Source organism: Diceros bicornis, chromosome 4, assembly GCF_020826845.1.
Source record: "Diceros bicornis minor isolate mBicDic1 chromosome 4, mDicBic1.mat.cur, whole genome shotgun sequence".
In the NCBI taxonomy this organism is placed as follows: domain Eukaryota; kingdom Metazoa; phylum Chordata; class Mammalia; order Perissodactyla; family Rhinocerotidae; genus Diceros; species Diceros bicornis.
In genome coordinates, this window is record NC_080743.1 from 35,434,798 (window position 1) to 35,451,939 (window position 17,142).

A 17,142-nucleotide genomic window follows, 5' to 3' on the forward strand; every position below is an offset into this window, starting at 1 on the left:
ATTGGCATATTGGTAAACAATATGTATTATGCTAACTTGTAGTACTGTAATTTTAATTATGTTGTTAAATTAAAACCTCATAGCTATTGGTCTTATATATATAAGTTAGAAAGCTGGCTGTTTAAGAATCTTTTATTAAGGAAATTGAGAAAGTTATTTGGGTCTTTGGTATCTGGCATCAAAGTTAATTCAGCAGAAAAAAATCACTTTAGTTGACTCCTAGTCAGTTAAAAATAAGAAAGTGTATGTCAAGGCTATTCTGTTGAGAAGGTTTCTAGGACTTCCTGGCAAGAATAGAGCAATTTTATAAAAGTAATGCATGTACTCACTATTCCAGGGATAAATTGGTATGGTACACCAAGCACTATGCAAAGGGCTTTGTTAAATTTTATCAATCAAAAGTTTGGGAAGATTCTTGTGATTAGGGTTTATATATACTAATATCTAGTGAGAAGAGTAGATATCGTATTTTTCTTTTCTAAGAAGCAGAAAAGGAAAATGAGGATTTTTAGAAGATGCTTTGAAATTAATTTTATTTAGAAAATATTTTTAGAGATATTAGAATAACTGGTAACAAATTTTTGAGTATTAATTAAATATAGATTTTATTTTTAGAAAGAGTACACATTTAACATTTCCTAACTGATTTAGTTACTCCGCATTTAAGAAACAAATTAACACACGTCTTTGCAAATACAAGAAATGTGGGGAAAGTATAAAATATAAAGTGGAAAGTACCCCTTCCTCCGTGTAATCCTCCCCCAGCCCTATTTCTCAGATACAACTACTGTTAACAGTTTGAAGTCACCTAATTTTAAAAGTCAAGTGTAATGGCATTTAGGAATTTGAAAGAGTAGGAGTCTTTTTTTCCAGATTTGTGCTTCTGTTGCCTGCATTTATATTTTTAAGCAGATGTGACGTATGGAATTAGGGCGGACTAACTCCTTCACAGAGCAGCAATGCGAGTTTGCAAAGTTCTTTACCTTTCTGAGCTTTAGATTCCTCAACAGTAAATAAATGTTGTTTTCCTTCTGAGCTTTAATCAGGCCTAGTTTTCTCTCTCTATCTCTTCTCTTTTTAAAAGGAGAGATATCCAAGAAGATCTAGCATAAGAATTCATGACATATTTTCTCCTAGAAAAATGGAATTTGGTATTTTCATGACCATAGCGTGCATGCATTCAGTAACACACTCATTTATTACAACATTTTACCACTCTCCCCGTACCTATCATGAGGTTGTAAAGGGTCATTGCATTTACCTGCTCCTGGAATCTTCCTGGAATTTAGATAGCTTCTGTTGGGTTTCACTTTGCGCTTATTAATAATTTAGCGCTGGGATAAAAATAAAAACAAAGAGTCTCATCTTACAGTGTGAGAACATGGGTCATGTGTGCTAAGTCATGCAGGTAAGATGAGTAGCAAAACTCTGTGGGGTAGCCAGCCTAAAGAAGTATTTCATGTGGGCTCTTGCCTCCCTCCTGCAGAATGACTGCCTCAGCATTAAAGGGAATTAATGTAATTGCTCCTGAGGAGGGAAATGTAGTTTTGCTTTTCAAAGTTTGTTGTATAAGCTTTAATTATCTAATCTAAACACAGAAGCTTTCTGCAAGCAGCTTTCCCTTTTAGCAGCCATAGTCAACTTTCAAATACTGCTGCATTTTTAGGCTTGAGAAATCACTGCATTATAACCAACTCTGTTTATATTATATAACCTACCCATTAGCGTACAACAAAATCCTGTTTTAATATTGGTTACTGTCGATGGTCTTTCAAGCTAGGGTTGGTTTAAATGGATTTTTGTAATTATCTGAGCTGCAACTAGAGTCGTGATTCTTCATTTGTAGAATTAGTGCCTCATGTCTAGATCATTCTTTCACAGTGGTTTCATTTTCTGTGCTGTTTTTGTTTCATATTCAGTTCGCTCTGGTTGGTGTGTGCTTTATCAGACCTTCATGTTTACTTGTCAAATGAATATGAGACTTTCTTATTAAAGTTAGAAGAATCTTTTATATATGTATTTTAGTTTTCTTTTTTAGAGAATTTAGCATTGAGGTGTTTTCTAGTCCTGAAATTCTTAATAATTAAATACATGTAATATATTGCTAGTGGAATAGTTTAAAGCTCACAGAAACATTGTAAGTAGAGAGGAAGACCCTACTTTTTAAGAACTGAGACTCTGTCAAAGATTCTTGTCATTGAAATGCATACTGTTTTGATGTTGGGACAGATTAAGGAAATAATGCCACTAATTCTAGGTAGAGAGGGTTTAGGAATCAAATTCGATTCAAACTATAGAGGAAAAGGACGAATGCCCTTGGCTCAGAATTAGAATATTATATTGCACATAGAATAAAACCAAACTCTCCTCGTGGTTTGTATTGCTCTTCACAATCTGGCCACTACTTGGCTCTCCCTCCCTCCCCTGCTCCAGTGACGCCCATCTCCTCTCTGTGCAGCTCACCAAGCTCTTTCCTGAGCAAAGACCAGCCCTTGTTATTCCTACTGCCTGGAAAGCCCTTCTTCTTTCCCTTAGCTCTTCTCATGGCTCTCCTGGTGCACATCTTACCCTACAAGTCTCCCAGACACCCCTCTGTGGCTACCCTACCTCAAGCAGCCTTTCTATTCTCTTTCCAGGACCCTGTTTATTTCCTTTTCAGCACTTATCTTAGACTGTATTTATTTTTGTTAATTATTGTCTTTGGCCCACAAGAATGTAAATTCTATTAAGAGAGGTGCCAGTACCTGATACAGCGCCTGGCACATATAGTATAGTCAATAAGTTAATTCAATGGAAGTTGTTTACTTGTGTTAAGAGCTCTTTTTTGTTTATTTCTTTGTTTAAGATTAGCTTATCATGGGGCCGGCCTCGTGGCTTATTGGTTAAGTGCGCGCGCTCCGCTGCTGGCGGCCGGGGTTCGGATCCTGAGTGCGCACCATCGCACCGCTTCTCTGGCCATGCTGAGGCCGCGTCCCACATACAGCAACTAGAAGGATGTGCAACTATGACGTACAGCTATCTACTGGGGAGAAAAAGGGAAGAAAACAGGAGGAGGATTGGCAATAGATGGTCGCTCAGGGCAGGTCTTCCTCAGCAAAAAGAGGAGGATTGGCATGGATGTTAGCTCAGGACTGATCTTCCTCACACGAAACAAAAAAACAAAACAAAACAAAAGAAAACAAAAAAGATTAGCTTATCATGCTGGACACAGCAAGAGCCAAGCCAGTGTGTTTTCCACCACCCTCACCTGCAGGCATTTCCACTCATTTCCTTGTGATTTTATCGAGTGGTTAGAGAGCAACGTGGGCTTTCCTCAGGGCAGATGGAGCCCTCAGCAGACCTCCCATGGGTATTGCGCTCGCCCTGAGATGTCTTGCAGAATTCACCTGGCACTGAATTACCTCAGGGCAGATGTTCTGTGAAGGACAGGGAGGCTTGTGTTGGTCTTTGGTGAGCACACAGTACAACAATGGAGGTACAATTGTTCTCCTTCCGGAGGGGAAACCCTGCCATTGTACGTGTGCAGTGTGCCTCGTAAGCAGCCCAGGATGGCCTCTTTATGGGTCTGCCCTCTGTCCCTAAGCTGTCCCCCAACCCTAAGCCACAGGCTGCTGCTCAGTTTCGAGCTGAAAAGGAAATTCGGGCAGCTGGGTTACTGTCTAAAGATCAACATTATCACCATGACAGTTGACCCTCAAAGTGGAAGAAGCGACATGCAAACTTGGTGAGTAATTAAATTAGTTTTGTGTCATTCTTTGGTGGTGTTCTAAATGTTGCTATTTCTCTGTCTTAGGTAATCTATTTAAAGAAGACACCAGAAGAAGCCTACAGAGCACTCCTATCTGGCTCAAACCCCCCCTATCTTCCATTCAGGTATAACTGCTTCTGAGACTTGGGCTGTAGCCCTTTGCTGGACCGCTCGCTACGTTAGAGTTGGATTATTGTGTTTTTCAATTGTCTCAAGGCTGTGACCATTATGTTATATGGAATGAACTGAGATGGTAGTTGTTATTACTTCCTTTTTGAAGAGTTTTTTTCCTCCCTATCTAGTAAGAATACAATAGCTTTCTCCTTTTAGGAATTAATTTTTTCCTTGAATCCTTTCTAGATCTTGACAGTTTAAGCACTGAGTGCCTGATTCGTGATAATAATCTACATCATTGATTCATCCATTCTTTCTTTCATTTCATGAACATTGATTGAGCTCTGACCAAATAGCAGGGGCTGAGGATATGGAACACAATCCTCTAAGGACCTTCCAGGAGCACATGCTTAGTGGGGCCCCTAAATCACCTGTTTAGCAGACAAAACCAGCTTTCATCTTGAGGAAGGCTGTCTTTCATTACAGTGTTGGAAAAGAATATTTTCTAAGTATCACCTGAAGAACGTCTTTTAAAAATTTTGAGTAAACTTGAGGTTGTTTAAAAAGTAGAAATCGGGGCTGGCCTGGTGGTGTAGTGGTTAAGTTCAGTGCACTCTGCTTCGGCAGCCTGGAGTTCACGGGTTTGGATCCCGAGTGCAGACTTACACCACTCGTCAAAGCCATGCTGTGGCAGTGGCCCACATACAAACTAGAGGAAGATTGGCAGGGATGTTAGCTCAGGGCCAATCTTCCTCAAGCAAAAAAAAAGAGGAGGATTGGCAACAGGTGTTAGCTCAGGACCAATCTTCCTCCCCAACAACAACAACAAAAAAAAGTAGAAGGGAATATACATCAAAACCCACAACAGTCATCTCTGATAGAATTGTGGATGATTCTCATATTTTTGCCTTTTTGCTTATTTATGTCCAAATCTCCAAGCATACGGATTGCTTATTATTATTAATATCATAATGAGCAACAACAATGAAAGAAAGGAATGGGAAGGATTGAGGAGGCCTTCTTGCTTGTCCGTTTTCCTTACTCTCCTGTAAACTCACAGAGGGCAGGTCCCAGTGCCTGACACATAAAAGTGCTTTTAGTGAATATTTGAAAGAATAAATTAAGACTAAATCCCTTAGGATCGAGGGATTCCCACCTCTTTTTCTCAGACCACAGGAAGGAGCGTTATTAGGCACAGGGTGGGTGTCAAGGTGTGGAGGACAAAGGGGGGAGACGACACCCAGTGTGCTTGATCTTCTCAGTGAAATGAAGGGGTGAGGCAGTGAGAGGAGAATATCCTCAAGCAATCTCGAGTCTGAGCTAATGAGCTGTTGAAGGCAGATAAAACGTGACATATTTTGTATAGGAGAGTTTTAATGGTGAAGACAAAGTTTTTTGTTTTTTCCTTCCACTTTTAATGACTTCTATAATTTGAAAGCTCTTAATACAAAACAACTCTATTTTTTAGAGAAGCGTGATTGTTTTAGTCAGTTTCGGCTGCTACGACCAAGTACCATAGACTAGGTGGCTTATAAACAACAGAAATGTATTTCTCACAGTTCTGGAGGGTGGATCAGGGCGCCAGCCTGGTCAGGTTCTGGTGAGGGCTCTCTTCAGGGTTGCAGACTGCTGACTTCTTCTTGTATCCTCAAGTGGTGGAAAGAGGGCGAGAAAGATCTCTGGGGTCCGTTTTATAAGGGCACCAATTCTATTCATGAGGGCTCCAGCCTCATGACCTAATTACCTCCCAAAGGCCCCACCTCCTAATACCATCACATTGGGGGTTAGGATTTCAACATATGAATTTTGGGAGGACACCAACATTCAGTCTATTGCAGTGGTAATGATAATATTAATTATTCTACCTAAGTTCTAAGCAAAGTGGTTAAGAGTATATGCGTTAGAGGCAGAGACACTGGGTTTGAAGGCTCATTCTGCTCCTTACTATCTGTGGTAAGTATAAGTAACTTGAGCAAGTTACTTATCCTCTCTGAGCCTCAGCTTCCTTTTCTGTAAAATGGCTTCAGGGCTATCTTGAGGATTAAATGAAGGAATGCATTTATCACTGTACCTGGTGCCGTACTGGGTTTTTGTTTTTCTCTGTGTTGTTAATGCTATTGCTATTAGTAATAAGAAATAAGGATTGTCCACAAGGATATAATAAATATGAATAGGAAATATTTCTTCTAATGATCACACATTTTAGTAGAAGCAGGCAGATCCATAGGTAGATAATTAACTATAAAAAGTTAGGTTGTATAAAAATAGAAGAAAAGATTAATTCTGACAGAGATTTGGGAAAGTATCAGACTCATTTAAACTGAGCTTTTAAAGATAGGTAAGGGTTTGGAGAATGGAGGAGGGAAAGTTAGGCACAGGTGTGCCCTATGGAAAGCTCTGGAAGGGATGTTGTGTCTGAGACCTCTTCAGAAGTTCTCTGTGGTAGAGCACAGTGCCTGTGGTGAGAGAGGGGCAGCGAGTGTGATGGGATTACTGACGCACTTTTCCTGGAGACAGTGAGGGCTCATTAAATTTGTTTTCTAAATCAGAAAAGTGTTTGCAATTTTTTTGTTGCTATTTTGAACAATAACACACGCACCTGGAAATTGTAATGCTGCAACATTTGTAAAATTGTAGTGCCAGTTAGTAGGCCCAATGAAGGATGTAGCTATTTAAAGATTTTAAGTGAAAAAATGTATATTAATTTTTATGCTTGTGATATTATCCATTCAGAAGTCAAGGGAGATGTATTTCTGGTTCACTAACCAGATGACTTTTGCTGTCCTTAATTGTCAATTTAGATGAAGATACTGGAGGAGGAGGAAAGAATAAATTCTTCCTTTAAGCATAATTATATTTTTAGCTTATATGGCCTGTGTAATTAATTGTTTCCTGAGAACTAGAATTTTTGAATAATTAAGATCAGAATGGCAGGAAAGATAGTAAGAAAATTATTACTACTTAACATAGAATTAAATAGTAATTATTAAAGTTATAGCCAATTTTTCCAAATTGTTTTTTTTTTTTTTTTTTTTTTTGTGAGGAGATCAGCCCTGAGCTAACATCCGCCAATCCTCCTCTTTTTTTGCTGAGGAAGACGGCCCTGGGCTAACATCGGTGCCCATCTTCCTCCACTTTATATGGGACGCCGCCACAGCATGGCTTACCAAGCAGTGCGTCGGTGCGCGCCCGGGATCCGAACCAGCGAACCCCGGGCCGCCGCAGCGGAGCGCGCGCACTTAACCGCTTGCGCCACCGGGCCGGCCCCCTCCAAATTGTTTTTTTTTAAATATTTGAAAACAAAAACATTAACACGGTTTAACAATTTTAAAAATATATAAGGTTTACAGTGAAAATGCTCTCCACCCTTGATCCTCATCTGTCTAGACCGTTCTGAATAACTCCTAGTCTTCCAATAACTTCTATTTATTCCATATCCTTCTAGAATTTCTTTATGTACATATAAAAAAATAAAAATATACGTTTTTATTTTTCCCATTTTTATCACAAAATGTAGCATAGTACTTATACTATGCACCTTGATTTTTTCCACTTAGCTCATCTTGGGTATCTTTTCCTATCAGTACAATAGAGAGCTTCCTTCCTTGTTCTGTCTTATTTCTATATAATGTACAAGAATGCATTTAACTGGTCCCTGACAAGTAGACATTGAGGTTGTTGTCCTATCATTTTAATTGTAGGTTTTTAGTTCACATGGTCTCAAATGTATTTTAGAAGAAAGAAACTGAGACAATACTATGGGGAAAATTATAGTATTGTTGTTAGAGATAAAGAGATTTTAGTAATCTGTTTGCATAAAGGTACTCATTATATGAAAAAAAATGCTAAGTGCAAATAGGAGGCATTTGTTCCTTGGTTTAGGCACCTATTTCCTACTAAAAGTTTGACCTTGAATGTAACTCTGAGTTGTATCTATCTGATAACTTATGACACCAAGAGTTTTGTTTATATTAAGCTGCATTTCTAAATCCAGACTTTTCATAAACTATGCATTTGAAGCAAAAAATACCAGAAAATACTGCATATAATTTAGTGAAGAATTTGGTTGAAGGAATACCACTAGGTTGCTGGAATTTGACTAAAGAAACTTAAGTTTTTTCCTAACACTAAGATATGAGTTGATTTTAGTCCACAGCCCAGGCCGATTAAGGCTAATGCAATATCAAGAATCATCTTCATCCTAGTTCTGGTCAGCCACCGTTGTCTTGGCCTTCACTTATAATCTGAATTCTCTCATCCACTAGGTTTTTTACACCATTTGCTGTTAAATTACACTTTTATTTTCATTGTCTAGACTTTTATTTAATCTGCTGCTGCATGAACACTTCTATTTAAAAAACAGGAAGCCTTAAATGAACTTACGTTTAAGTGTAAATGTTTTATTGCTTAAAATTTTTTAAAAATGAAGACCATTTTGAAGGCTGTTGAAGTGTGTTTGGTGTCTTTATGTGCCTTCTTCACTGAAATGCCCATATTCCCATTTGTGCTCTACATTTTTAGTGTCTTTCTAATAAAGGAGTTTTAAGGCTGCTGGGAATTTAAATAATGCTGTTCTTCAAGATTTATTCATTTAACAAACATTTATCTGAGCAGTCTCTTCTGTAAAGCCTTTCCTCATTTTTCCAGAGGCTTGGCAGGTCCTTTGCCTATAATTCCCTATTACATTTTGTGTATTACATTTTGTTCATACCCCATTACATTTGCTACATACACCATTAGAGCAAATGACTTGTAATTATTTGTTTGAATGGCTGACTCGCCACCAAATATGGTTGACTTGCCACCAAATATGGCTGACTCTTCTCTTGACAGCTGGTATTTGGTTCTTTTCCTGTGTGCCAGGGAATGCGTATGTTAATTTATTTATTGCTTTTCTGTGCCAGTCGCTGTAAAAGTCTTCTGGATCTAAAGATGATTAGGACACTTAGGTACCTGCTCCAGGGAACTCAGTATATAGTTTGTAAATGTGTAGGTACATAAAACAATTGTAGCGCTTTATTATAGTTAGGAGATTGGTGTTTTAGGGATATTGAGGAAGGAGGTTTGACCCTGGAACTGGGGATTAGAGAAGATATTAGGGGTAGGCCCCATGAATGCCTTTCATGTTAGGGTGAAAACTGGAGAATAACAATCCAGGTGCTCATTTTAGGTGCTGTAAGTTTTCATTTGTATGGTATAGATTGTCTTTTATAATGGTAGGTTAGGTAGGATACTATGTAATATGGTGTTTGCAGTGTAGGTACATTGTTATAACCAAAAAAGCTATTTGATTGAGTTTTTCTATTTGGATTCATCTTAAAAAATTTTTAAATTATAGTTTTCTATTAACCTAGTTACAAATTCTCTAAAGATGAGGCAAATTAAAGAAGAAGATTTGGGTAGCTTTACTGCCTATTTTCTTTTCTTCCAGTTTTATTGAGATATAATTGACATGCAACACTGTGTAGGTTTAAAGTGTATAGCGTAATGACTTGACATACATGTGTTATGAACTGATTACCAGAATAAGTTTAGTTAACATCCATCACATCATATAGTTACAAAAAATTTCTTTTTCTTATGATGAGAACTTTTAGGATCTACTCTATTAGCAACTTTAAAATATACCATAGAGCAGTGATAACTGTAGTCATCTTGTTGTACATTACATCCCCAGTACTTATTTATCATATAACTGAAAGTTTGTACCTTTTGCCCCAATTTCACCACCCCCCACCCCCGTTTCCTGCCTATCCTTGATTACATTAAGTATAGCTGGCTTTAGAGATAGTTGAATTTCTTAGAGATAGTTGAATTTCTTAGAGATAGTTGAATTTCCGGCTTGGTGTGACACTCAAGGAGTGTTTGTTGTGATGTTACTGTTTGTAAGTCAGTATTAGGGTATTCCATTGAATTGTAAAGTAGTTGTGTCAAAAACTATACTTTTCACTTGTACTAAGGATAGCCAATGTGTTTATCAAGCGTTTCTTTAGCTGAAAAATAGAGGAAAAGGGTATTTTTCACCTACTTTAATTCTTTGAGTCCATCCATCTTTAGTGTTGGCTTTCAAGGGAACAAGGGGCCTTTCAGTTCTAGGGGCAGAGTCAGCGGAATTTGAATTGAGAAGCCTAGTATGAATCTTTTTAGGTTCTCTTCCTTTCAGTGTACTACTAAATTTATAGTCTATACTATTGACCAATCATTCTACAAAGTTATATTAATCGCAGCTTGTCTAAGGTCCCACAAGTCCACCAACCCTGAGTGGAATTCCCAGACTGTTTTCTTGGCAGTCAATGGTAGTGGTTTTCAAATCTACATTCTTAGGTGTTCATAAAGCAACGTTTGTGAAAACCGTAAGTCTCACAAAGCATTGAAAAGGTAACCAATCTGAATGGCACAACTCTTCTTTTAGATCTCTTTTGTGCTTTTTAATTTCATTTTGCACTTACTTCTTTGTTTATTGATCCATATGTATCAGCTTGGTAAGTTTTTTGGTATTGATGATGATTCATAAATCTGCTAAAAGCCAATTTTTCAATGACATATAAAATTAAATGGGGAATAAAACTATACAGAAAATAAATAATATCCAGGGTCCCAGTTTTGAAGACAAATACAGAAAGCACGACATGAAAAATAGTGACTAGGTGCAGAGGTAAGGTTGAGGTAGTGTGCTGTGCTAACATCCAATGAAATAAAGCTGGTTGACTGTTGGATGTCCTAGCTCCAATTTTTTATTTATTTTGTTTTATTTTATTTTTTGTGAGTCTCTTTCTGGATAGGTCCAGCATTTTTGTGTGGCGATTTTATTTTAGCTTGGAGAAGAGGCTAGAACTTACAGGTCAGTGTTTCCCAAAGTTATGTTGCTTCTCAAACTTGGTTTTAAAAAGTCTGGGAAACTTTAAAAAATATTGATGCTGGGTTCTACTTCCAGAAATTCTGATATAATTGGTCTGGGGTGAAGTCTGGGTATTGGGATTTTTAAAAACTACCTACATGATTACGATATGCTGCCAAGGTTGAGAACTACTGCTCTATAAGATCTACCATGTCTCCCCCCCCCCCGCCCCCCAAAAAAAGATTCAGTGATCAAATAAGTTTAGAACTCTCTGTCTTGGAGTACATTCTCATTTTAAAGATTCTGAATTTCTGAATGTTTCCGAGTAACAAAGTAACCTGTTTAACTTGGTTTAACCCAGAACTTTCCGAAGGACTTCACCCCGAATCCTTTCCCACTCCCCTCAATTTCTATTAATATCTGGTGGAACTAATGTTCTGAAACACTCTAGGGCACATTTCCAGATCCACACCTGGAACAAAATAGATCTCTTGGGATTAAAATAATATGCTGCCATTTGTAGAACTGTTTTTGTGCTGTTTCCTGAGAGTGTTGGAACTAAATGGCTTATCAAATAATGCTATTTTATCTACTGTGAACAGGAATATGCAAGTTTTCATTTAGAGCAGATGTGAGGCCAGAAAACCTTCCTTAACAGAGGACTTATAAACCTCCCACTGGCAATCCTCTAATAACATTTGTCATTAAAATGAATCCATACTGTTTGCATTAGCGGAGGGGTTTGTTGTGTTTTGGGGATGACCCTTAGTGATACCCCTGTTGCTGAGCTATGTCTTAATGTGGCTGAGTCCTATTGGGAAATCTCTGAAGAAATTCTCTGGATCATCTGGGCATGCCTGAACTTGTAGGGCTCTTAACAGAGGCTCAAAGGGGTAGACCACTTGGAACTTGGCATTAGGCTGCCTTCTTTCTTTTAAAGCGCAAAGTAAACATGAGCTGGTGAATGTTAGATGTAATTATAAAATATATCTCTTTACATAAAACGTTGAACCAGATATTTGTTAGTTTAAATATGGTATTGTGATTTTTGTCAAAGTTTATTTAGCAATTAACTTCGTGCTTCAAAGGGAATGTTCTCCTTACCATGTTTTTCTCTAGTATCAAAATTGTAGAAGCAAAATATATTTTATGCTCTCTTAAGGCTTTCCTTTCATTCTCCACTTTTCTTTTTTTTTTTTTTTTTAATAATTTTATTTTTTCCCCCAAAGCCCCAGTAGATAGTCGTCTGTCATAGCTGCACATCCTTCCAGCTGCTGTATGTGGGACGCGGCCTCAGCATGGCTGGAGAAGCGGTGCGTCGGTGCACTCCCGGGATCCAAACCCGGGCAGCCAGCAGCGGAGCACGTGCACTTAACTGCTAAGCCACGGGGCCGGCCCATCTCAACTTTTCTTTATGATGATACCTCTCTGCTTCTCAGTGTTGATCTTTGGGATCATTTCTGCCCCCATGGATCTTTAATAAACCTTTGCTTTTGATGCTTGGTATGATGGGAAAGAATCTGCTTTAGTTTTGAATAGTGAGGATGTGCCAGTTTCCTGAGTGTTGAAAATAGATGGAAATAGCTTATCCAGTCCAAATGTTGACTCCATTAGCAACAGCTGGGGCATATTGAGTAACTTTGACCACCATGAAAAGCAGACTCTTTATCAAATTTTTCTTGTTAAGGTGGTAAATAAGCACTATACAGGATCTGAGAAAAGAACAACTGTCAGGGTCTTTATACCCACTAAATATGTGTAAGAAGGTGAGTTACATCTGTTCTTTTTTTGGAACATGGCATTGCTTCAATGGTTTGAGTTGTGAAAATTGGCTCAGACTACTTTTTTGGTTATTCTTGCTTTTATGGTCCGAGGTCAGTATTACCAAACTTCTTGTAGAAGGGCCAGTGCCAAACTTTTTGTACTCTTTATAGTACGTTTCCAATAGCCAGCATTAGTTGATAAAGATGGTTTGGAATAAGAGTACAGTCATTTACATTCTTGAACATGGTTATTTTGTTGAATGCCTATTATGTGAAGCTCTTATTTTCAATACCTGAATCAAAGACAATTTACTATTATTTTTATCTTTAAAGCAAAATTCATGTGATTAAATGGGTAACACTCAGGTGTTGATAAAAGGCCCAGAGCACAGCCCTTGGTCTGTTTTTCTGGTGCCTGTTATTGCTGGTTCTAGACAGATTCTGTTATGCTGACTTTATGTGACCTTTTAAGCCATGACTTAGAAATGAATTTTCACATATCTCTGTTTCTTTAGATGAGCAAAGTGGTTAGTGTAGAGCCTTATGTTAAATCTGAGAAGCAGGAGATTCCGTGTTCTATTTTTTGTTACGTACTGGTCATGCTCAGCTTTTGGTCCTGCCCATGAAGCCATTTGATTTTGCTCTTTCATGAGTGGGAGATAGCTTTGTTCTCCCCACTAATTCTTCTCAAATACATTTTCATCTTGTAGGCCTAGATGATATAAGCAATCAGCTCTTTCTTTTCCCTGGAGCTGGTACATATATGTCATGGATTTGTTCAGAGACTGGAAGCCAGGTGTACTTTGGACAATTGTGTAAAGTATTTTGGGGCATTGTCTAGTTCCCAGGTATCCATACAATACAGTCTAGGGCTGAACTGTCTCATATAGTAGCTACTAGCTACATGTGCTCTTGAGCACTGGAAATTTGTTTAGTCTAAACTGAAATAGACTGTAACTTTAAAATACACATTGGATTTCAAAGATTTAGTAAAAAAAATGTAACATTTCTTATATATAATTATGTTGGTTACATGCTGAAATGATACTATTTCAGATATATTAGACTAAACAAAATCTATTATTAAAATTAATATAATTTCCTTTTACTTTATTTCAATATGGTTATTTAAAAATTTTAAATTACATATTTGGCTCTCTTCTGTGGCTGGCATTATATTTTCATTGGATAGCAATGATCTAGATTACGTTTTTGTTATTGTACATAGTTTGTGATTAAAGATTGTTTTATGTAATTTTTGCTTTGAAGGGTCAATAGGTCCCAGCCACTGGAATTGTTTAGGCATAAGTTAAATGATCTCCTGGTAATGATCATTTATTCATTCATTCATTCAACATCTACAATGTAGTAATATGCCCAACACTGTACTGGACTGTGGGCATACAGACATAAAGGATACATTTGCTCTTCTTAAGAAGCTCACCATCTTGTGGTGGTTGTGTAGATGGGATTCAGTTCAGTGCTTGGAAGGTGCTTAGATGACCTTTGAGATCCTTTCCAACCCATTGCTTTGCAGATATTTGCATGCCTCCTAACTACTTGCTATCCAGAGAATTTACGGAGAATCATGTATGTAGATCATTGTCATTCCTAATATTTCTTAGTCCATTTACCTTTGGCTCTTTTTTATTCTTTAGTGTAGTCTCCACATTGTAAACACAGACTGTGCCTCTGTTCTTCCCCTTTCTTCATTTCAGACAACTTCATTACCAGAAATGCTCTCTTATAGTTTTGTGTAAATATGTCCTTTCATCTCTGGTTTCATCTCCTCATTATTAACATTTACAAGGTTGCTTCATTCTGAGCGATTCTTAGATTCTTAGGTTACAAACAGTGGTGTGTTGGTACACTGGCTCTCTAAGTAAAAAGCGTTTACTGATTTCTGTGGTGTTAATTTTCCCACCAATGCTGATTTGGGTTCCCCAAATTTCTGAATATTTAACAATCAACTCTTGAGAGCCTGTAGAAAGACAGCTCTAGGACAATAGGGAATCATAGACTTTTCTCTTTGTGTCTAATTGTGGATGGCGATTCTAGTTTTCTTAATTTTTCTTCTACTGCCTCTCTGCAAGATAAATGCAAAAATATAAAAATAAAGAAAAAAATCCCAATTGCTCCCTCTACTTCAATATTCATTCATTTAGTTTTTCATCCAACAAATATTTATTGACTTGCAGTTCCTCCCAGGGACTGGGAATAATTATGTGGATTTTTATAATCACTTCATAATAGCTTTATGGTTCAGCCGACTATTATGCTACAAGCCACATTTAGAAAGAGAGTTGTCGGAATGGATGAAATTTAGATGGTCAAGCGTGGGGTTGAGCTAAGTTTGTATGTAGATGTCTATAGACAGCTGTTGGCTTAGGTCTTCTGTATTGGGGGTTAGAGACACATTATTCATTCTTCAGCAGAGAGGAATGATTAGAAATCTTGGGTGTTTGGAGCATTACCTTATCTCCTGAGTGAAGAGCAGCCTTGTGTTTACCTGTTTAAGAGAGGAACGCAATACACGGTAAAACCATTATGACAAATAAGGGTAAGAGCTGTAGTTTTCCCAGGCAGCAAGTGGTGTGCAAACATTTTCCTTCAATTGATGTCCGTGGGATTTCAGTGGTCCTCTATGAGGGAGGTGGAAAAATACAACATGTCTTCTTAGTCAACTCAGTACATATTTGGCTTGAATGAATGAATGCTTGGATGAATAAGTGAAAAAGCAGACTAGTAGTTAAGTAAACAACTATGAACTGTAACTGCAATAAAAACTGTGGGAATTTAAAACTTTGTAGTACATTGGTATGGTGATTTAAATCCTAAAAGCTCTTTGTAGTCTCTCTAAAATATCTGGGTTAAACTAAAAAACTGTGTTTAATACCACTTGCCAAAGGAAGAGAAAACTACTTTGAGCTTTTAGCTCTATCCAATTAATACTCTTTGGCAATGAGAACAGAAGGAAATGGTCTTAAATGGACAGAAGGAATTTTGGGTTAATGCAAAGAAAGCTTTTCTTGCTAGTGAGGATTGAGGTATTAGGCTACTGAGTTAACAAAAGTGGCCACAGAATATTATAGAAAATTTTCTTGGGATGAACTCCTGAACTCCTTTACTTAATTTAAATGTTTATTTACAAACATTTATTGATTATCTATTTTGTGCCAGGCACTGTATTAGATATTAGGGAGACAATAGTGAGTAAAAAATGTATAGATCCTGCCTTCTGGATTAGTACAGAGAGGAAGGCAGAGAACCAAATGAACATACTAGGATATAATGTCAAACTATGGTTAAGTCCAGTGGAAGAAAAAAGTTGGGGACGTGATCTACTTAGGGTGGAGTTGGAGGTTTTTCCCTTGAGACAAGTGATCTTTGAGCTGAGATCTGAAGGATAAGTAGAGTAACCCAGGCTAAGGCGAGCAGGAGAACATGTGACCAGTAGGAGCAAAGGTTCTGTGGTGAGACCATCTGAGGAGCTCAGGGAAGGTCACTGTGATTTGCCTTTTGAAAATACACTCTGGCTGCAGTGAAGAAAACTGATTAGGAAGGCTAGGAGTGGATGTGGGAAGGTTGTTGCAGTAGTCTATGTGAGAGGTAGCACTGGAACTGGAGAGAAGTAAATGCATTCAAGAGACATTTGAGAGGGAAAAACAATGGGGCATAATGTCAGATAGGATAAGGGGAATGAGAGATATGGAGGGACTTCTGGGTTCTAGCTTGAGCAGTTGTGGAAGCTGTGTCTTTTACCAAGATAGGGAGTGCTGGAGGACCAGATTATTGTTTTTGTTGTTTTAGGGTGAAGCAGATTCAAGAGATTCTTCTTACACAATGGTTTGAGGTGTGTTAAAACACTCAAATGGAATTGTCATGCATGTGGTTGGCTATACTGTTTTGGAGTTTTAAGGAGTTTGTGCTAGAGAGATAAATTTGAGGGTCACTGCCAGATGGATGGTAATTTGTGTAGATGAGATTGTGTAGGGCAATGGTTCTCAAATGTGGTCCCTCCTACCAGCAGCATCAACACCACCTGGGAACTTGTTAGAAATGCAAATTCTCAGGCCCTGCCCCAGACCTATTGAATCAGAAACTTAGGTGGGGCCCAGCATTCTGTGTTTTAAGGATCCATCCGAGTAATGCTGATGCATGCTAAAAGTGTAGAGTATGGAGTGAGAAGAATTTGAGTCTGGAATGGAACTGTGAGGAGCTCTAACTTTTAAAGATTGGGAGGTGAAAGATGACTTCGCAAAGGAGATTGGGAAGGAGTAGTGTTTCGAGAGGTAGAAGAAAAATCCAGGAACCAAGTGAAGAGAGTAGTCAAAGGACGGAGTTACTTGTTGCTGACATGTTAAATGAAATGATGCTTGCAAAATGTTTCTTGGGTTTAGGATGAGCAAATCCAGAGAGACAGAAAGTAGATTAGTGATTGCGGGCGGCCGAGAGGAGGGTGAGGAAGGGAGAATGAGGAATTACTGCAGATAGGTATAGAGTTTCTTTCGGAGGTGATAAAAATGTTTTGGAATTAGTGGTGCTGTAAATTGTGAATATACTAAAAATCACAACATTGTGAATATATGAAAAATCACTGAATTGTACACTCTAAAAAGGCTAAAATGGTGCATTTTATCTCATTAAAAAAAAAAGTCCCCTGAGCTTAGCAATATGGA

At 37.9% G+C, this 17,142-nt stretch overlaps 1 protein-coding gene across 5 annotated transcripts in view; it reads left to right on the forward strand.

Moving 5' to 3' along the window:
- The window catches only part of CDC14A (cell division cycle 14A), a 155,620-nt gene that overhangs the window by 54,266 nt on the left and 84,212 nt on the right, over positions 1-17,142 (forward strand). For 4 of the 5 annotated variants that reach the window (XR_009219745.1, XM_058538637.1, XM_058538638.1 and 1 more), the window contains exon 5: positions 3,794-3,873. The exons of the other annotated variant lie outside the window; for it this stretch is intronic. Coding sequence is in view for 3 of the 4 variants with exons in the window: in XM_058538637.1 (XP_058394620.1) it covers positions 3,794-3,873 (80 nt within the window). In the remaining variant the exon portion in view is untranslated. The remainder of the gene's footprint in view (positions 1-3,793; positions 3,874-17,142) is intronic. 5 annotated transcript variants of the gene reach the window in all.